Below are 21,302 nucleotides of genomic sequence, written 5' to 3' on the forward strand. Positions count from 1 at the left end.
TCCTTGTGTGGATCATGTATAGCCAGAGTGGTTTTAGAAGACTGGTGAAGTTAAGTGCTTTCATATATTTAAAATAATAAACATACTATTAAAATAAAAATTAATATAATAAACTTCATCCCCCAGCACTAACCAACCATTCATTTGGTTGAGAATCTCAATTCACTTATCTACTTCTTTGGGAGTCTAAACCCCACTAGGTGACCTTGGTAACTCCTTTTTACTACCTTCCTTCTACAGAGATCTCTGGGGAAGTTGTTACTTGTGCCAGAGCTGTCAAAATGAGGTGTAGTGCTCTGATTCTAAAATAGGCAGTAACATACATGGAGGCAATATGGAAAAACTTACTGCTGTTTGGACCTAATGGAGTAATTGAGGCCCATCCAGTGCTGGTAGTCAGGCTATTCTAATTTCCTTAGGAAGTACTGATGGCCTGTATAGTTGGGATGTTCATAGATCATCCAGCAGCCAGTTTCCACCTTGATAGAGTTGCAGCAGTTGAGGTGGGCAATGCAGTTCTGGATGGTCTGTGGTGGCTTTACAGGAGCAGCCCTCAAAGTCTCTGTCCTCAAAGAAAGTGATCTGCAATAAACAAAAGTAACCCCAGTCACACTGGAAAGTATTTGAAAGCTGGCTTTGCTTTGCCTAGATTGTGCAAAACAATCCAAAGACTGCAAGGTCCACAGGGGTACTTCTATCGGACCCAAAGACTAGCAAAGTCTTTATGTCCATTTTCTACAGGAGGTACAGATGGTTACTGGTGTCTTCATTTCTCTAGTACTGCAAATGACAGGTGGATGTCCCTTTGGGACTCTGGGAAGTGTGAGGCAACTTTCATCAGGATTTCATGATGGAAATAACCTGTCAGCAGCTTCATGACAAGTTTTTGGGAGCATTTGGAGAAAGTGAAACCCAAATTGCCTTTTGACTAACAGCTCCATGGATGACTTCAGTGTATCACGCAATCATTCAACTTTGTGCCCATCTCCTGCACCCAGTCCTGGGCTCCTAGAAATCTTCTGGAACGTAGAATACAGACAAAGGAAGGAATAATTCTCCTACTTCTGAATTGTGCTGAAACTTTCAACTCTTTTGATGATACAGGAACAAAACAAGACTGTTGTGTCCAACCCGAGTTAATCATTGAGCACTCTAGGTCCTGTTGGGCAGCTATATCTTAGCAGCAGTAAAATCAAGTTAGAGATACTTAAATTCAGCGGTGTCGTTTGGTGATATTTATTATATTTGTTTGAGTTTTTCAAACTTATTTTCTTGTACATCTTAGAAGTCTAAGAATATATAAACTTTAGGTCTCTTTCAGCAGCTGACGAACTCAAAGGGAAACTAGCCAGACAGAAAAATAAAACCAAAATATTTTAATATGTAAATGTTTTAGCATTTGAAAGCTTGCAAGTACACTATAGGTTTTCTTTAGGAAACTTATCAAGAGCTAGATAATAAAACAACCACTCAAGGTTTCCCGCCTGCTAATTTGTTGGTAGACCAACAAACTATGTTTGCAAACATACTTGCCTACAAGGAGCTATTGCATGTGCTAGGTTGTTTGTCAGTGCTCCATTCACTCAGCTGTTCTTACCTTTGCCATTTTTACTAGGGTTTAGTTGTGAGATCTCAGCATGCAGGAGTTGTTAGCAGTCCTTTATATAGGATGCACAGTGCTGCATCCACAGGAATAGGACAAAAGATAATTTTTTGCTCAGTAAAGAGAATGAATGGTTTGTTTTTTTTTTCCCTCCCTCCATTGTCATTCTCTAAATGAGGCAATAGCAGGAGTTTGTGGGGTACCACCTTTATTGTTATTGTCAATAAGCAGAGGATCAGAGTAAAGGGTAGGTCAAGCAATATTTCTGTTTTTTTACTGATGGAATATGTGCAAGCAAAAGTGCTGGAAATGCTGCAGCAGAGTTGTTTCATGTCTCTTTATTTTTAATCACTCTCCATTCCCTGATTGTATCAGACAAAGTGGTTTTTTAATGCAAATGGATTCCCAGTGATGATATTGTAAAACAGTAATGGTGAAATGGTGATTTCAGGAAGCTGCAAAACTTCAGGGGCACATCTTTAGCTGGCCTGTTTTTACACAGCTCTAGTTGTGCTTCTAATGGGTATTGTAAACAGTATCACTCCTGTTAGCCTCTCTCTTGGGGGTGCTTCCTCAACCAGGAAATTATAGCCTTTAACACTGAAAGCAGACTGAGGGAAGAGTGTGAATTTAAGTCTGGCAGTTATTTCTGAATACCCCCATGCTTTCTTTGGATCAAAAATAACTTCTTCCTGGTGGTTAATGATAAGCAAATTGAATTCACTTACAGGAACAACTTCTTTGTGCAGGCCTGTGCTTGCATTTCTCAAAGATCTTTGACAGGCTCTGAAGTGTTACACTTTTTTTTGTTCTTGCCATGATCTTGCTTGCTCTGTGGAGCTGGCTTGTCTTTTTGGTCCCGTACGGTGCTTCATAGTTTAACACAGTGGGCACTGGGCTTGGTGATGAAGTTTGGAACTTGAGAGACCAGAGTAGGGGCAGTGATATGTGAATTCCTTACTGTAACTACAAATGCAGAGCAGCCATCATGGGTTAGATCGGTGGTCCAGCTAGTCACAGCAACCGTAACAATGAGTAGGCACTGACAGAAAGGTAGATGTGAAGCAAATACATATGATACTTCATTCCAGCTTCAAGACCTCATGTATTTTAGCTCAAGAGGTCTACTGAGCAGGAGGTTACTTCTCTCTGGTTAATAACTCTCAGTGGATGTCTTCCAAGTACTCATTCAGCTTCTCCTTGAGTCCTGTAGACTTTCCTTTCCCAAGGCCCTATGCTACGGATGGCCTGTGTGCTGCAGGAAGGGCTGAGGGTTGATTTTAAACTCTGGAGCCAAAATGCCTTGTTAGCCAAATGGTATCTGTGGTCTGAGGAGTCTGGTTATTTACATCCGTTACAACTGCCCTCAACTAGTATGCTGTTATGGCACCTGCTTTTATGTGGAGATTAACCACTTTTGCACCCCGGAAACACTCAAGTGTAGGGATAATCTGAAAATAGCAGTGAGTGTTTGTGTAGAGAAACACACCCTGCATGCCAGCAACTGTAGTGCCGGCTACCAACCATAAGACAAGCTACAGGAACCTAGAAGCCACGTTAGCGAAAACTTGGATGCTCTCCGTGAATTCCCAGTGCTCCTTTAGCACCCTTGTTTTTAATGTCTGCTCGAAATTCTCTGAGCATTTGCAAACAAAAGCAAGTAAAACCTCTCAGTGCTCCTTGAAAACTAGGAATTACCACCATTCCTGTCTCAGGTGGAGAAATTTGGAGAGGTTTAGTCATCCTCAAATTCTAGGACACAGCGGAGTCGAGAATCCAGACATTCTAACTATCACTCTGATTGCCAAATAGTACATTTCTGTTCATTCTTGCCTTTGACCAAAGGAATGCCAGCATGTAACCTACACATCACTATGTAGCCATATTTCTCAATTGGGTTAATTGAACTAGATACTTTGTTGGAGTATGTAGGCATATGTTAATTGCTGTCTGGGGAGCTGGTCTGTTTTTTTCTTTATTTTATTCTTGCTGAAGGCAAATGAAATATTTTGGTTCCCTGTTCTAAGTGGGCAAGGAGATACTGTGCTTGAACTGCTGTGTTATTTTGCAGACCTGGGTTAGCATGCTAACTTAAGCAGCTAACACACATATTACTTACGCTGTGCAGTTCCTATAAAGACACGATATTAGGCATTTGTGAACAAGAGGAAACAGGCTTTTTCACACCTCTGCCTTGAGAGCTGAATTGTTCATGCTCCATTTCTCTCTAGCTGAAGCATGGTGTTCTTATGTACACCAGACATTTGCAGCAGCTGAACAGCCTTTGTGCAATAAAGGACAGGCAGGAGGGCAGAGATAGCGTCCCATGTACTAAAGAAAGGACTAGAAGGGCAAAGAATAGTTCTATTTTCCTCTCCAGTGTTGTCAGGGAAAGGCTGGTAAGGATCACTAACAGGCTATTACTGATGGGTCATGTGAGCTTGAAATAATGGCTAAATGAGGTCTCTGACGTTAGCAAGTGGAGATGGGAGTTTTAAGCAGAACACCTTACTGCTGTAGAAGTTGGCTGGTTTTATTCAAGGACTCCATTATCAGAATGTTTACTAGGCAAAACAAAATCAAAGCCCAGCACTTAAAGCCAAGATGAAACGATTTAAAATTAAATGTATACTAGGTAAGGTTGCAGAGTGTCCTACTAGTTCTATGCTCTCTGTACTGCTTTCTCCGTCCAAAAGTCTCCAGCACCTTGGTAAAGAGCAGTAGTGTATTTGCCCAACTATGTGTGGAAAAAATATATCTAGACTCCATTACCTAAATGAGAAGTATGTTAAGATGTGAGATCCCTTAGCTGTGTTTTTTTATATTTTATTATCACTCTCATTCATTATTGCACAGAGTGCCTGCTGGCACAGGAGTCAGCAATGATTAGTAGGCATATACATAATTACTTGAATGATAATTAATGCTGCAACAGACTTTTCCCAGCACAATGAGATGTTGTCCTGTTTCTAATTCACAATGGTATACTTATTTAATTCCTCTTGCATGCAGAATAGCCTGGCAGTTGAGGGATTTGGCTAAATCTTCTGCAGCAGATCAGCACAGCTCTGAAGTTAGTAGAGACAGGGTGATTGACACCAGCTAAACATCTAGTGCATGAAGTACAGGTCCACTAAAACATGCTATATAAAGGTGGTATGATTTAAGGATCTGCAAAAATTATTTCTGGAGGAGTCAGCTGGGATAAGACTGGACAGCTTTGCTGGACTGGTGGTAGCACAGAGCAGCTTGTTTGCATGAAGAATTTGATGCCAAATACGGTGTACACCTTATTCTGAGTTTCTCTCTATTTTTCTGTCATTTTTTGCCTCAGTCGGTACTTCACTGGATATAACTATTAATGGGACTTAGTTTTCTGTTCCACAGTACATGATAATTTAAGTAACTGTTAAAGGTCCACTGCATATTGTTAGCCTTGGTAACTATAGAGCTGGAATCTATTCCTAGATCAAAACTTGTAAAACCGGGGAAAACTTAGATGAAAGGATCAGACCTTCCCATAAATAGCTATATCCAGTGAAGTAATGACTGAGGAGCTCTACACTTACCAGGGTTAGCAATATGCAGTTGGACCTTTAACAGTTATTTATCATGTACTGTGGAACAGCTAGACAATTGTGAATATTTTTTTTTTAAAGTATTCTCCCTTTCCCCCTAAAATGTGAGAGAAATTGGATTTCCCTCTGAACTGCGCAACCTTAATTTGTTTGTAGTACTGAAGGAGGATTCGTTTGAACAAGGATTTTGGAATGTGTTCACTGTTTATTTAGCGTGGGAGCAATAACTCAGTGCAAGTCAGCCAGTCTCTGCAAAGAGACAATTTTGGCATTTACTACACCCCAGTCAAGGACTCTTCTGTATTCCCTAGGTTTCAGTAAATTCTGTTGGCCCCTGACTTTGGGCATTTCATACAAGAGCCAAGAGCCACCTAAAACACTGAGGAAGCAGATCTCAAGGAGATGGATGTAGCCTGGGACTGATGAGCAATCATCAGTGAGCTCTAACATTTGGCCTTGGAGCTCCCCTTTTTCATAGAGCTGAATCATGTGGGAAATGGAATTCTGCAGTGGCAAATACAGCAAAAACGTAGGAAAGATAAATTGAACTGATTCTGAACAAGGCAGACATACAGAAAAAGCCAACTTTCCCAGCTACTATGCACATTTCTGAGAAACTCTGTTCTGTTCTGGAAATGGGATTGTGAAAAGATTAAGTCTTTTGAGGAGGTTTAATTCGTGCTTACATGGAAGAGCTCAGGAGTGCCAGCAAATGGGTATGATCACATCTGGTAGGAAATAAATGGAGGATGCTTTATGATTTATGATTTGAAGAAATGGTATTTATAAGGACTCTATATTGTGGCAATAAGAGACAATGTATCCATGTGACTTTGAGATGATCTGTGGTGCTTACCCATGACCAGGCATGAATAATGTGGCCTTTTCAGAATTATGCCACTAAAAGACATGTACCATGTTACTCTGTATGCTTCCATTATACACCGTGTGCAGGCAATTCCCACGTGGCAAACTGCTGAGCTATGTGAAGCGTGGGCATGTGGAGTGTTCCTGCTGCTATGGCTTATACTGTATAGTACATCTTACTAATCAGAGAAGTACTTTAGCAAGTATTAATTCTTTGCCTGATTTTAACTCAGCTTTTATGTTAGGAAAGCCATACCCATTGCAAATCTGATTTAACATGTTCTTGTGTCATTGAATCATAATGTAGTATGGTCACGAGTAGGTTGCATACATCAGCCCACAGCAGAACTTTATATCAGCTGGCCCTGCTAGCCCTTCCCTGGGCAATGTAAAAAACATTCTCTACCTAGAAATAGTCACTCAGCTTTCTTTTAGCATCTTCAAGTTATGAGCAGGGCCTGGAAATAGCACTGATATTAAACAGATTATTTCCTTCATTTCCAGTGAAACTTTGCATTGCCTTACTGAACTTTGCCTGTCTCTCAAGTTACTCGAAGAGGCTGTATAACTATATTTGTAAAGGATAAACTATAACAAATTTTTAAACTCTGACACACTGCCAAGCAGAACTCACTTGTAGGATTACATGGTAAGGCCTGCTGGAGTCACAAAGTTGCAGAATCACTTCTGGAAGTCAGGATAGTCTCCCTTTTTTAAAAAGTACTGGTGTCCTGAGTAGTTGGGGTTCTCATGAATCATCCAGCTGCCTTTTTCCACCCAGATGGAACTGCATTGTTTCACATAGGACTGCAGGTCAAGGTAGTCACTGCTACATTCATAGCAGTGGCCCCAGAAGCTCTTGTCTTCATAAAAAAAAAGATCTGCAATACAAACATTTGCAAAGACTCATAGTCCATCCCAGTGTCTGTGTCAGAGCAAGGTAGTGGCATACTGGGGCTTCCGCTTACCTTTCCCAGTTTTGGCAGTTTGCTGAGATGAAAGCTGAGAGCTGTGAGCCAACACTGTGGTTGCTTTTATATACCATAGTCCTAATGCTGCATCTGCAAAAAGTAATACAAAAGGGCCCATTCTAAGCTGTGGGGAGATCTCCTGTTTTGTCTTTGTTGTAGTTACAGCATTTATTGCATTTACCATGTGGTACCTTTATTTTTGTGGGTTTTGGGCTGCATTTGTTGATGTTATGTGCAAGTGGATTATTGTGCAGCTGTGGAGTGGACTACACTTCCAGCCGGTATTGACTGTTTCATGTGGTGCACCTGAGCCAATGCAGAGTGTGTGTATAAGAATGGCTCTTTACAGAACCTCCTTTGCCTGAAAGCTATTGAACTCAGCAGACCTGAGCAGTTTCTGGCGTAGGTCTCTTCCTCCCCTTCCCCACTCTGTGCTGACTACCTCTTGCCTAATTTTCTCCTATGGTAATTTTTCCTTTTGTGAGAGCAGATGAACTCTGCTTCAATTTCAATACTTTGTTACCTGCTTTATCCTGGACACAGGAAAAGTCTCATAACATCTCACATGGTGTTGTTAGCTTTTTCCTACTAATCCCTTCTATTGTGTACAGATTTTTACACAGACGTATTAGGAGGAAATAGTGATTAAAAGTTTCAGTCCCTTCCTGGTGTGTGGTTAACTGCTGCATCCCTGAAGACTAAAAGATTGAAATCAAATGGTTCTTATTAGATGTTTATTAGTGTATCTGAATTACTGTCTAACATTGTAAATAAGTCTGGGTCAGTTGGTTCAACTTTTTCCGTTTGAAAGTCTGTTTTAAATATTCCAAGGGAGCAAGCTGCATTAAACTAAAGTTGCTCTCAATCTGGAACCAGGAAGGATTGTTGTTTAATGCTAAAGCTGAGTGCTCCAACACTAAAGCACAGCTGGTAGGTTACAGAAAACTGTATTCCTCCACTGTGGAACTTTTCCTCTGTTGTTTTTTTCTTGTTTGGTGCAGGGCTGGAACAAACCTTGACTTGTTCTATTCTGATTATCATTTTCTTGCGCCTAAATCTTAGATTTTTAAAAACAAACTACTTCATGGAATATACAAAGCTAGTTATACAAATGTCTTGTATCACCAGTAGGTGAGACTTCAGATCAAAAGAAACAACTGCACTCCAAAACCAGATTTATAATCTTATGTATTTGGGGAAACTCATTCAAGCACGTAAAGACCTTGTCAACATGATTCATCAGTTAACTTGGCATGCAGATGAACACCTTTGTAGGTCTACTTTATTTTAAAGAGCTCTATTTACAACTACATAGTCTCCACCTCTGGTGGAACAAATGAGTGTTTGTGGCTCTAAGGAGGGAGAGCAAGGCAGGGTTTGGGAGACCGTGGGGCAGAGCTTTGCTTACAGTGTTTCAGGCCAAAGAAAAGGGCTTTTAGTGCTGTAGCAAGAAAGACAAGAGTGTTTTCTGAGGAAAAGGATAGGGAGAATATGAAGCCTCCACCCTCATATCCTTCCATCACAAACCACTTCAGTGATGTTGTTTTTAACTGTATCCTTATTAAATGACAGGGGCTAATGTGCACTTACAATTTCCAAAAAGGTTAGATACCCTCCTGTCCTCTTCAGTATATTCAGCTCTATTCTTCCAAGCTTTCTAGGTTACCTCAGACCACCTGCCTTCATCCTGTTGGATTTCCTTGTTATGATGTTTGCTGGACTGTTGATTTGACTTGATGTGCTGTTGCTATTACTGTAAATACAGTGTTTGGGGCTTGATTTTTGTCTGCTGGCTGTCTGGGTTGCTGACCTGGACTCAGTGGAACTGGCAACCGGCAGTGTGAGCATGCAAGAAATACTACAGAAAGTTAGTGCAAAGTTGTCACAGTGCTTTAATGTCACATCTGACTCTATTTCCAAGTGTAATCCCTTGTGTATAGAATCATAGAATCACTTACGTTGGAAAAGACCCTTTAAGATCAAGTGCAACCATATGGCAAACTGGTGGGTAGATCTTTGGGATGATGAATGATGTAGAGAAAGTTACTGCTGCATGGACTGCACATGAGTGCTTTGAACAATGGATGTTAATGCGAGTCCCCATGAAAGGCCACAAAGTCTGGCCCTGGATGTCTATGGCAAATGCACCACATACTTGCTTCACATAAATGGATTATGTGTTTAGCACTGGCAGTGGGAATACCTGTGTGCACGTACCTGGCAGGTCACTTCCGTAACAGCACCTGACCTGGTGACAGCAGAATTTGGTAGTTGGTGTTCTCTCTGACTCTTGCTGTAAACAAACTCCTTTTTGGAGCCAGTCTGGGCTAGTTCCTGTTTTGAGCACCAATAACCATTCTTAGATATAGAAAATGCAGCAGAAATGTGTGATCTTTCAACCATGACTCCCAACATGAAGCCAGCATCCTTTACATTGTTTTAGAGAGATTGAATAAAACTGAATTTCCCATTGCTTTGACTCTGGTATTTGCTCTTGCTGCTGGCTGCCTCCTGAAGATACATGGTCCTATGCACTTAATATATCAGATTCTGTCCTGACAAAACTGATTCTTTTCAGAACAGATTGGTGCTGATATTTTTGTCCTACAGATAAACCAATCTCTTGCACAAAATGGGTATATTGCCATTCCGAGACGGATGCTAGATGTTTTCACCTGACATTTGACTAGGAAAAAGCTCTTCATCAAAATGAGTGAGAGTTTTTTGGGAATAGATAGAGAATCAGTAGTGACGTGTCTGAAGTCAGGACTGCTGTAGCAGAAATGAAGGGGAAATGGGGCTTGCTTGCATGGGCAGCACTCTAGTAACTCTGGCTATGGTCTAAAGACTCTGACTTACAATGGGGCAATTTAAGAAGTCAGCACCTCTGGTCCTGCAGGCAGTGTGTCTGTGCCTCAGCTGCTGTGTTGTTCACAGCCAAGAGTTTTAGCTGAAACCATCTGATTTCAGCATCATAAACTGGGCTGTGAATTGCAGCACCAGGTTGCCACCACCACCATGAGTTCTGAAATTTGTGACTCTGCATGTCATCTGAGCTTAGAACTATGTCCACTGATTTCTGCGTAGCTAAGAAAAGATTTTGAAGTTGTCCTGGATAATTGGTCTGGTCTCAGCAAAGCCTTTTTTTTTTTTTTTTTTTTTTTATTCAGGAGACAATATAGCTCAGGAAAGGAGGAAATTTCAGTCAAGGTAGAAGGCAGCTCTCATTGACCAGTCCCACTGTGCACACGTCTACAAGTACCTTTCAGCTCCCTGATTTTGGCTGTCGGAAAGTGTGAACAGCAAACCACCCGATCTGCTGGGCTTGATTTTTGTGTGCAGACCATCAGACATCAGCCAGCCAACAAGGGAGGGAGTAGTGAAGGGGCAGGTACTTGGACTCTGAAAATGAAACACTGTTATTCTGCTTATTAGCATAGCAAGATTTCTGTTGCTTACTCCTCTTAACTCCACCAGCCTTATCTATAAAAACCAGGAAGTATTAGCCAGTGAAAAGTGAAGACCATGGCAGTACTGTAATAGTGAAGACAGCACTTGGAATAACATGTCTAATCACCTATTTGTTAAAGTCTTACTGTTTATTTTATTGCAGGTCAGTGAACAAAAATCAGTCATGAGATGTTAATCTCTCTCTAGCTGTTTAATCTTAACAACCCCCTTGTCATTGTTCTCCTACTCACATGCTCAGCAGCAATATTCCCTCCTCCCCTCTTGTAATGACCTCATTTCAAAGTACAATTTCTCTCTGCTTTGGCTTTCAAGGGGTCAGACTGATTATCTTTGAGTTGGGCTGAAATTTGCTCAGGTCCTGGCACTGGCTACAGCCTACTGCTCTATTGAATTTGTTTGCAAGTGAATCACAGAATCACAGAATTGTAGGGATTGGAAGGCACCTCGGGATCTCCACTGGTCCAACTCCCCTGATAAAACAGGTTCCCTATAACAGGTCGCACAGAAAAGTGTCCAGGCGGGTTTTGAACATCTCCAGAGATGGAGACTCCACATCCTCTCTTGGTAGCTTATTCCAGTGCTCTGACACACTTACAGTAAAGAAGCTTTTCCTTAAATTTGTCCGGTGTTCCAGTTTTTGCCCATTGCCCCTTGTTCTGTTACCAGCCACCAACAAAAAGAGCCCGGCCCCATCCATTTGGCCCCCACATTTTAGATATTTATAGACATTGATAAGATCCTCCCTCAGTCTTCTCTTCTCCAGGCTGAAGAGTCCCAGATCTCTCAGCCTCTGCTTATATGGGACATGTTCCAGGCCCCTAATCCTCTTTGTGGCCCTCTGCTGTACTCTCTCCAGAAAATCCCTGTCCCTCTTGAACTGGGGAGCCCAGAACTGGACGCAGTATTCCAGATGTGGCCTCAGAGAGCAGAGGATTAAAAGCCTCTGTTTAGAAGCTGACGGATGCTCTGAGCTCCAGGAATGAGCCTGTGCTGAATGTGACAGGGCAGACCTGTGCCAGCAGTGAACACAGGCCAGGAAGGAGAGGTAGAACTGCTAGATGGGATTGGCTGGTGCGTTCCAGCAGTCCTACTTCCTGCAGGGTGAACTAACCAGGCCAAAACAGCTGATGCTACAAAAATTCATGGCTAAAGAGTTCCTGTGTAAGGGAGAGTGATGTTGTTGTTGATCTTAAGTCCTCTCTAGCCTTCTCATCTGACTTCCTTAGGTTTTGAATTTTGGCCCACATGGCTTGAAAGGAAAGTGCATGGGATGCATGGTAAACAAGCTGTAGTTAGGTCTTTACCCATGGACAGCTTGGAATTTAAAGGATAGGTGTTTACAGCAACTACATTTTATTTTAGACTGATTTTAACAAAATTTGTGATAAGTTATGTTAAAAAAAAAAAAGGCTGTGAACCTGGTGAACTGAAAGCAAGCTTTGAGTCCATGAGGATTTCTAGAAGACCCTTTGAATCTCTGATGGAGTTTAACTGTTTTCAGGCTTTCTTGTATAGTGCTGACTTTTGGTACCTCCATAAATAGGTTCAGTGACTGAGAATTGGCAGGCAGAAGAAGAAGAATTGTTTTGCTTCACAAGTGTTTATTGGTTTTTCCTTTAGCAGATATTTTACATTAGAGTACAGGACCATCTCCAAGGCATGTGAAAATGCAGCTGTACAATATGCGACCATACTTTGGATGGATATCTATCCCCTGGCTAGAAGTAACTGGAAATCTTAATTTCTATCATTTTTATGTGTAAAGAGCTCTAAGGGAGTCTCTATACCCTGCAGTTAGTGTTAAACACACCTCTCAGCAGTGAACACTCTACTTCCCCATTGAGCCTTAAACTTTAATGGAATTAAGTAGATAGAGTCCTATGAAAACATCTCATGCTGTGTGCCCAGGCTTCCAGCAAGAGAGGGATGGGGCAGGAGAACCATGTGTACCTAACTCTTATCCCAAGGCAGAGTTAGTACAAGGATGAGGGATATGACAGCCCATCTAGGAAATGGGGAGTGTTCTTGGGCAGCACAGCATGGATATAACAGAGACAAAGCATTGCAGACCTACAAATGGGGAACAGAAGACAGTTAGGCTTCAGTGCTACACTGGCACTGCAAGGAAAGGGTTTTTCTTTAGCTGAGTCCTCTAAGAACTTTAAGAAAATAAGAAAGCAGGATGGTTCAAGGGGAAAGCTGAAGAAAATGGGATCATCCTGAGCAGCACAACCCTCATGTCACATGCAGGGAAGTTGATTTCTGCTCCATTCTGGATCGTGTGTGGGAGTTGTTGAGCACTGTGCAGAAGAGGAAATGTGCACTCCCTGCCTCTAAAGTGCTGCATCCTCTCTTTGGCTCTGTAAAAGTAGCATGGTGGGTTGAGGAGCAGTAGGGATGCACTGGAAAGTGAAAGCTCCCAACACACTGGCAGGGAAGCAGGAGAGAGGTGGCTAAGGAAAGAGGAGAGAATGTCAGAGTCTTGGAATCAAGATATGAGGGGTGGGAAGGAAGGAATAACTGATAAGATTTTAAAACAAAAAAACCCCTCCTCAAAACACATGTCACAAATGTATTACCAAAGCTAAGGTAGAAGACATCAGTTAGCTCACCTAAAGCTAAATGAGGTACATGAAGTCTGGGTCTTTGTTATGTCTTTGCATCCTTTGCATTCCTTGCTTTTGAATATGTTCCAGGCTTCTCTGGAGAGATTCCTTGTTTTGCTTCTGTAGCTCCCTGCAGGATGCAAATATTAATAAGCACAGCATGCAGGACTGAATCCATCAGGAGAGATGGGGACTGCAGGGCAGATCAGCTTCCCTCCTGCTGTGTGACATGTGATGCACACTGAACTCAGGGCTGTGGAAAGCCCCTTCACTCTACTTGCTCAAGTCCAGCCCTGCTGCTGGAATGTTTTTTCAGCTCTCCTGCTCAGCAGAGTTGGAGCAAACAATAGGCTTTAGCAAATCATGGACAAATAGAAAGGCAGAGCCTAATTCATGTATATGCTAGGCTAATCTGACATTACTGGGTTCTTGATCTTCAACTTTTTTTTTTTTAGACTTAAAAGTGATAGCAGTGAATGTGTTTTGCAGGGATATTAGCCAGAAGGGTGCCTTTCATGTGTACGTTGAATATTATTGGAGTTGCCTTTCCAGTTCATGAGTAACACCTCCTGCCAAGGTATGATACAGTCGCTGTGAAAGGCCAATTTAGGATTAACACTATATTATAAATTAGTGCTACTATGAAACATTGCATGCTAAAGAGTGCTGAGAAGGGCAGATGAGAAAGGCTTTGTGGGCTTTTGAGTGGCTGGAGGTGCTGTGACATTCAGTGGTAGTGTTGCAAAAATGGTTTTACCAGCTTGTGTGAATTCTTTAGACCTACTTTGTCAACCTGTTGCTTTCCCCTGCTCAGTGAGTCCAGTTGCTTGCTGTCCTTTTTAGCTCTCCTTGCTGAACAAGGGTTGGTCTTTTGAGACGCTGCTGCTGTCTGGTACTTGATGCCTTGGGAGGGAGAAAGTCTCACATCATCTTGGGCTTACTAAGTGCCACCAGGGTGGTTTACAGACTCACTGCATGGGATCAGTTGCAATATATGGTTGGAGGTAAGGGGTCACAGCTTCAAATTCCCTAATGCTCCTGAAGTTACTCCTGTATTTGCTGTACTTGGAGAAGAAGCAGGGAAGGGAGGGTGGCTCTTTCACTGGGTGGTAGTATAACTGACCTTTGCAAAAGTTCTAGTATTAGTTCAAGCTTAAGAACAAACAAGTGATTGTCAGACATGAAGGCTGATTTTACTAGAAATGTGTAATCTTATTGTTTACCTCAACTTGAGGAAAATGCTTCTTTTGTAATTGTCATGAACTTCAGGAGCTTGAACTACACGCTATTTCTAGGCTACAAGGAGAAAAATGCCTGTACCTCCCCCCCGCAAGAGAATAGGCATAGACCAAGGCTTACGCTATCCATCCCATGTGCAGCTGTTGAAGCTCAGCAGGCTGTAACTTGGTGGCTCTGCTGGGCCAAGTGCTGCTGCCCCATCTTATTCTGCCCTGGCCTGTGGGAGTTGGGGTAACATGTGCTTACTTTGCTTCCAGGCATACTCTGCAGCTTCAGGGGCAGTCAGCATAGCAAATGGATGCAGGGACAACTTGAAAGGTTGAATCCAGTGGTCCTAGAAGGACAACAATTCATAGATTAGTATGTCTGCAGAAACATATGTGCCAGTCTAAATGGGCATACTCTTTTGTGGTCAGCAGAAAGTAAAATAACTGCTTTAGAGGTCCTGATGGATACATGAGCGCAACTTTGCTGTCAGTTTTTGTCCTGGCCACTTGGCTAACCCAGATTCTTGAAGTGCCCATCCCCACTGCCCAGACATTTCAGCTGTCCACACGGTAGCTGAATGCTGGATTTTATAGCCCTGTATGTACTGGTGCAGCCTGAGGATCATGGTCTGCCATAACATCCCAGTGGGCAGCTTGCAGCTGCTCAACTGTTCATGTGGCAGCTCCTGAAATGTCTGGACAATGGAGTAGGACACTTTGAGAAGTAGCAGGCAGTCAGGATACCAACTATTATGTCCATCTCAGGCTAGGATGTCCCTTCTCATGAATCAGAAATCTTCTGGATCCTACACCCCACTAGGATACGACTTACACTTCCTAAGTATCTATGTATCTTGGTACAGCTAGTGCTTGATTTTCAAGGAGATCTAATGCAAAGCTTCAAAAGTGATGGGGGATAAGAGGAATCTCCACCATTTTAATTTGATGGGAAGCAGGGGGGAAGGGAAAGATAGCCAAACCTCAGATCCACAGAAACTGAATTTTGAGATGGGCTGGATTCCAGCTCTTTGAGTCCAGGGCACTTAAGGAGGTATAAACAGTGCTCCAAGAGTTACTGTTAATGAAAACAGATTTAACCTTTTAAACTAATTAGGGCTTTGCAAAATAAATTACCCTTAGTTTCCAAATTCAGCAAAGCATTTCCATTCCTTTCTCATAAAATGGGAATCATCTTAAGCCCATGATTAAAATTAAGCAGTGTTGTTGGCTGATTTCAGCCAACTGGAGATCCTGATAACAATGGCTTATCTTCTTAAAAATTGTTGTGACTTCACTATCTATGGCCTTTGCTACTCATGACCTGAGTCCACTAGGGACAGTATCTAGGCAAGTGCACAGTAACATCAGATGAACAGAAAGACTTTTCTGTTCTTTCTTAGTCTCTGCTTGCATCACATCAGAATATAAATCAAAGCTAAAAAACCTGTAACCCCCCCCCCAAAAAAAAGAACAAAAACCCCACAAGAAAACACCAACAAAACCCCCCTCCACACCATGAGAAACAGCATGAGTAGCTGAAAAACTTCCAAGAAAACATCACTCCTCTGCAGTTTATGGTATGCACTCAAAATGGAGATTTCTAAAAATATCCTGGGTTGGAAATTCCTAGAGAAAAGGATTCCTGCCCATAAGAAGCATGACAGTAAAAATATACAGTGTAATGTTCGCAGCAAAAGGAGGGAGAGCTGATACCTTCACTTATCCCAGGAGCAGAGGGGAAGATCCCTTCTTCAAACTAGCATGTTGTGAAGCCCCTACATGGCATCTAGTGGCATTTCTAGTTCTTGACATGGGAAAATTCAACCAAGAGAGGTTATGGCCAAGGCTGTTCTCATGCATGTAACTGGGAGCTGGAGTAAAGTCTAGCCCTTTCTGGACACTGGGTGGCAGTCCATCATTAATATTATAGCTCAGCATGACAAGTATAAAAAAAAAATGCACCAGAAACACATGTGAACCATCTATTACAGTCTGATTGGAACTCCACAGCAGCATTTAATGGTTGCTTGGGAAACATCAATAAATTCTGTGTCGCTGAAAATAAAAACTATATAATCCAGCACAAATGCTCTTCCATTAAATAGCTGGGCCATACAGAATACTTTCTTGTGACTTGAGTCATGAATTAAAAGATTACGATACCTCCCCTATTTTTTAAAGGGCAATTTACACTTATATGACTAAAGATAAGCGGTAGAGAAACTTGCCCTGACCACAGGCAAGGCCCTTGTGAAGCAGGCTATACCTCCTTGGACCTGCACAGTCTCCTTCCCCACCCCACATTAGTGGTAACTGGAGCATGCTGGTGGGAATGCTTCTCTGCACAGCACTATGCCAAAGGCCCAGAAGCTGAGTTACATCTTAATGTGGTTGTGAGTATTTGGACTGCCCTTTTCTTGCCTCTCCCTGGTGTACTGTAAGGTAGAAGAGGAGGTGAATAGTTCAGCTTTTTGCTCTGTTCAAAGAGAGAAGGCTGGAGCTAGTTTGCTGTTACTAGTGGGGGAAAAAGGGGCAAAATGATGTAAGTTTAAAATGTAACATAATTTTTTAAAGGCACAGATATTACAGGATCCAAATGCATTATGCCTTTATACAGCAGGAGATTAATTTCACTTTTAAGCCAATAAAAAGCTTTCATAAACCTCTAAACCCAGGAGCACATAATTCAAATATTCTAGCATGCAACAGGTGAATTTTTAGACTAAAAAGAGCAGGGATTTTAGAAGTAGCTCTTCTAGCTTCTAGAGGTTTCTGGTCCCAGTCATGGTGTAATGAGGGAAGCATCACGAGATCAAACTCTAGAGGTTAAATATAGTAAGCACCTTTCCTACCCTGCCTAGTCTCAACTTCCCTTGTTTTTTCATGGTTACACTCAGTCTGTCCCAATTCCTTCTGTGAGGTGATAGGCAGCAAAGGAGGTTGGGCTCATGTATGAATGGTTTCTGTCTGGCATTTCTTTATACAACTTTTCCTCTGTGCTTTTGTCCCTGCAGGCCATGGCATGGATGGGATGCCTCTTGGCATGTCTCTCTTAATAGGCAGCCCACCTGTCTCCTTATGTGTATCCTCATGTCTTCTTCCCTAGCAGTTGCTGCTCTTTCTGAAATATGTTTGAGTAGAGGTGCCATGTGCTTCTCTGGCTGAAGTTCTGGCTCATGCCTGGCTGCTTACATGAGTTTGAGTTGACTGGCACATGGCAGTTCATGGTGTCTTCCCATATAGGTCACCACTACAGCCCTTGCTGCCTGAACTCTGACGTTTATGCCTAACACAGCATCCATGTATGAATGTGCATGAAAGCAGTAAACCCTGCAATTTTTGCCTAATATAAATACAAAGGTATGTGAACTGTTGTCCTGATATCTAAAACTGCTCAGGTTTTACAAGCTCTCTAAGAATTGATGGATTGTTCCACATGGATGTGCCATTCCTAAAGAGTGGGGATGTGACTTGTCTGGAAGGTCTTAAACATTATTGGATTCCTTTGCTTATGTAAATACACTCTGAGAAATCTCAAATGAAGGGAAGGAGGAGGCACACACTCTGCTGCCTGCCTTGAGAGCTGACTAGACCCAAACAGCTTGGGTGTATGGGCTGACAGCAGGCCACGTCGTCAGAGCACTGTGCCCAAGGAAACATAGCCTCTTTTTCTCTGGAGGCTTTTTAACTGCAAATAATGACCCAGACTTTGCCACAGATTGACTAAAACAGAGATTAAATGACTTGCCCAAAGTCAGATAGTCTAATCTAATCTGCAAGTCAGGATAATGTTACCTCTTATCTCTGCAATAATTGAATTGTAAAACCTTGTGCAAATTTTCTGTTACTATTATATAATTTGGCACAAGGGTACTTCCAGACTCTAGAGCAGCTTTTCCCTGCAGGTGCACAGGTAACACAGATGATTTTGCAGTCACTGAGTTGCTGGTTTGTTCTGTTTAATCTGTGTGTCCACCTTCCATAGAACTGTAGTGTACTGCAGGTAAAAATTGGCTTAGCACTGTTTTCTTATTCCCCTCTTTTTCATACTGCAATAAAGGGAGAATTTAAGGTGCTCTGACAGGTGCCATCTCTGATTCTTTACTGGGATCCAGGAAGGAATCTTAGGATGTAGATACTGAATCTCCTTGAACAGTGTCATGTAATGCCTATGCAAGAGTCAGAGCGCCCTTCTGAGAGATGGCTTCTATAAACATAGCACTGATTGTATGAACCTGCCTAAACGTGACCCCAGACTAAGACCTGCAGTGTTGGCACACTCTGTTAAGCAGCATTCAATAGCTTACCAAAAACCATGGAGTTACAGAAGGAAGTCTCTGTCTTGCAGCACACTTTCTTAGCTGGAAGATTTATCGGTTTACAAGGGAATAAGAATGAGTCAAGGAGTCCATGAAGGCTCTGCAGAGTCCATACAAAAGAGAAAAACTGCAGCAAAGAGGTGGGCTGTGCAGGGAGAACTTTACTTGTTTGTACAACTGCTTACGGGTTATACTGCCCAGCAAAGCAACTTTGGCTCCTTGGTGAGGCCAAGCAGTGCAAAGCAGCACCAGAGCCCAGGAGCTAGCAAATGATTTCTGGTTTGAAACCTGAGTGGACTGGGGAAGAAGACTGGGCACAGACAAAAGACATCTTTGGCAGCCAGATGACAATCCCAAAGGAAAGTGCTAATCTAAGGTAAAATTCACACTGTTGTACCTAGCTTGTGGTCTTGAATGCTACCTGAATGCTTACGTTCTGCCATAACAAGGAGATACATCAGAGTCTACTCTAAGATGTTGCCAGCTGTCATCCACATATCCACAACCACTGCTGGTCTAACAGTAGTGACTGCTTTCCATAGAATGAAGTTCCTTCCTTTCTTAGTATGGGAGCTGGAATAAACAGTAGCTATAATAACAGACCCCCACACAATATGATCTGCGAGCAGCTAAGAGATGTGTTGCACTCTGCAGCTTTGACACACACCCTCAAGAAAAAGACTAGAAGCAGGAATTAAGTACCCCTTCGATAACTACAACTGCACATGGAGGCTTTACACCTCATTATGATGCTGAAAGGCCACCCACAAGGCTAGAAGCTGTAATGGCAGATGTGAGAAGGGAAGAGTTCAACACGTTTACTCTAAGCGAGGAGAGAAATAATCCACATGCGGACTGCATTCCCAGAATGCCAGTCCAATGCACTGCATGCTGGACCAGGCCGCTACAGTTAAGAGAGATCTTCACTGAGACTCCCATTAGATGCTGAACAAATCACTCACATTTGCAGAACTCTGCCTGTGTGTTGTTGAGGGCCTCATGCTGTAAATCTCAATGATCTCTTCAATAGGAATGCTGTTCTGTGAAGACAGGTAGATATTCAGCTTCCAGAAGTAGTATTCCTTAAAATGAATGTATGAAATCCAGCTCACACCACCTTCCTTTGATCTCTGAAACAGCTTTCATGTGAACTCCTAGTACTGTTTCATGCTGCTAGTACAAATCTTGAGAAACTTGCTCACCATTTTGCACTGGGGCGAGACAAGATAAGTAACATATAACCACACACACACACACACAGGACCACCTACTGGAGCTGCCTACTTTGTTTTCTTAGGCTGTGCAAATCTTAATGGCTACCTGATAAAAATGAGATGGATTTGCAATATTTACACTGTCTGCATATTGTGCTTTCAATGAACAAAGACATCCAGAGTACAGGGAGTGTTTCTAGAGAGGTGTCATAGAGCAAAAGATATTGCTATCTTTCTTGCCCTCTTACCATTAATATTCCAGCATATGAAGATAATATCATAGCTTCTCTCTCAATTCGGTTGGGATACGTGTATCGGTTGTGAGCTGCAAAATTCCTGTATGGTGTTTTGAACAAGGAGATTATTAGCCTGGTGTTATAAAAACATAAAGTAGTTCTGGGCTTGATTCACTGCTGCTTTTACTCCATTTTCACACTGGTGTAACCCACTGCAACGACAGGGCTTTAGCTTTGCAATACTCACGGTTTCTCTCTTGGTAGTGCAGTCTGAGCATCCAAGCCACTTAGCCACAGCAAAGCAACACTGAAGGCTAAGTTGTAATGGACCTGGAAAGACAGAAGAACCTTATGTGTTTTGTTTTACTGTAATTGCCTGACTGAGGGATGTCAAAGACGGGAGAAATACAGGGAAATGTGAGCTGGAGCCCAGTATTGTCTCAGCTACACTGGGTACCTCACCAGTTGTAAGACACTTGGTGAGGTTTGAGGGATTTTAAACACACCCAGAAATCACAGAATCATAGAATTTCTTCTCAATATCTAACCCAAACCTACCCTCTTCCAGTTTAAAGCCATTGCCCCTTGTTCTATCACTACCTGCCCTTGTAAAAAGTCCCTCCCCAGCTTTCTTGTAGGCCCCTTCAGGTACTGGAAGGCTGCTATAAAATCACCCTGAAGCCTTCTCTTCTCCAGGCTTAACAGCCCCAGTTCTCACAGCCTGTCCTCACAACAGAGGTGCTCCAGCCCTCAGATCATCCTCGTGGCCTCCTCTGGACTTGTTCTAACTGGTCCATGTCTCTCTTGTGATGGGGGCTCCAGAACTGGACACAGCACTCCAGGTGGGGCCTTACGAGAGCAGAGTAGAGGGGGAGAATCACCTCCCTCGACCTGCTGGCCACACTTCTGATGCAGCCCAGGATACGGTTATTGGCCTTCTGGGCTGCAAGCTCATGTTGAGCTTCTTGTCCACCATCTCCCCCATTGCCCAGCCTGTATTTGTGCTTGGGATTGCCCCAACCCAGGTGCAGGACCTTGCATTTGGCCTTGTTGAACTTAATGAGGTTTGCACAGGCCCACTTCTCAAGCCTGTCAAGGTCCCTCTGGATGGCATCCTGTCAAAAAAGTCATTGAGCACCTCAGCCTTCTCAGTGTCCTGGGTGACCAGATCTTCTGTTGGCTTCCAGAGAGGGCCCACATTTTCCCTAGTT

The 21,302-nt window shown here is 42.6% G+C and overlaps 2 protein-coding genes across 2 annotated transcripts; both read right to left on the reverse strand.

The window, feature by feature from the left end:
* Positions 1 to 5,409: 5,409 nt before the first annotated feature.
* On the reverse strand, positions 5,410 to 7,137 carry LOC104532538 (gamma-crystallin D-like). The gene is made up of 4 exons (XM_010177771.2): positions 7,017 to 7,137; positions 6,731 to 6,953; positions 6,091 to 6,127; positions 5,410 to 5,685 (listed from the first exon to the last, which is right to left on the reverse strand). The coding sequence occupies exons 1-4, from the start codon at positions 7,135 to 7,137 to the stop codon at positions 5,410 to 5,412; spliced, it is 657 nt and encodes a 218-aa protein (XP_010176073.2).
* Positions 7,138 to 13,139: 6,002 nt separating this feature from the next.
* On the reverse strand, positions 13,140 to 20,421 carry CUNH2orf80 (chromosome unknown C2orf80 homolog; the record flags this gene model as incomplete). Its single annotated transcript, XM_029087421.1, has 6 exons — positions 13,140 to 13,226; positions 13,881 to 13,999; positions 14,582 to 14,669; positions 19,604 to 19,681; positions 20,104 to 20,191; positions 20,339 to 20,421. Coding segments are annotated over 6 exons (543 nt in total), but the record flags the coding sequence as incomplete, so codon positions are not given.
* Between the last annotated feature and the right edge of the window lie 881 nt (positions 20,422 to 21,302).

Source organism: Antrostomus carolinensis, unplaced genomic scaffold (assembly GCF_000700745.2).
Source record: "Antrostomus carolinensis isolate BGI_N321 unplaced genomic scaffold, ASM70074v2 scaffold12131, whole genome shotgun sequence".
Taxonomy (NCBI): domain Eukaryota; kingdom Metazoa; phylum Chordata; class Aves; order Caprimulgiformes; family Caprimulgidae; genus Antrostomus; species Antrostomus carolinensis.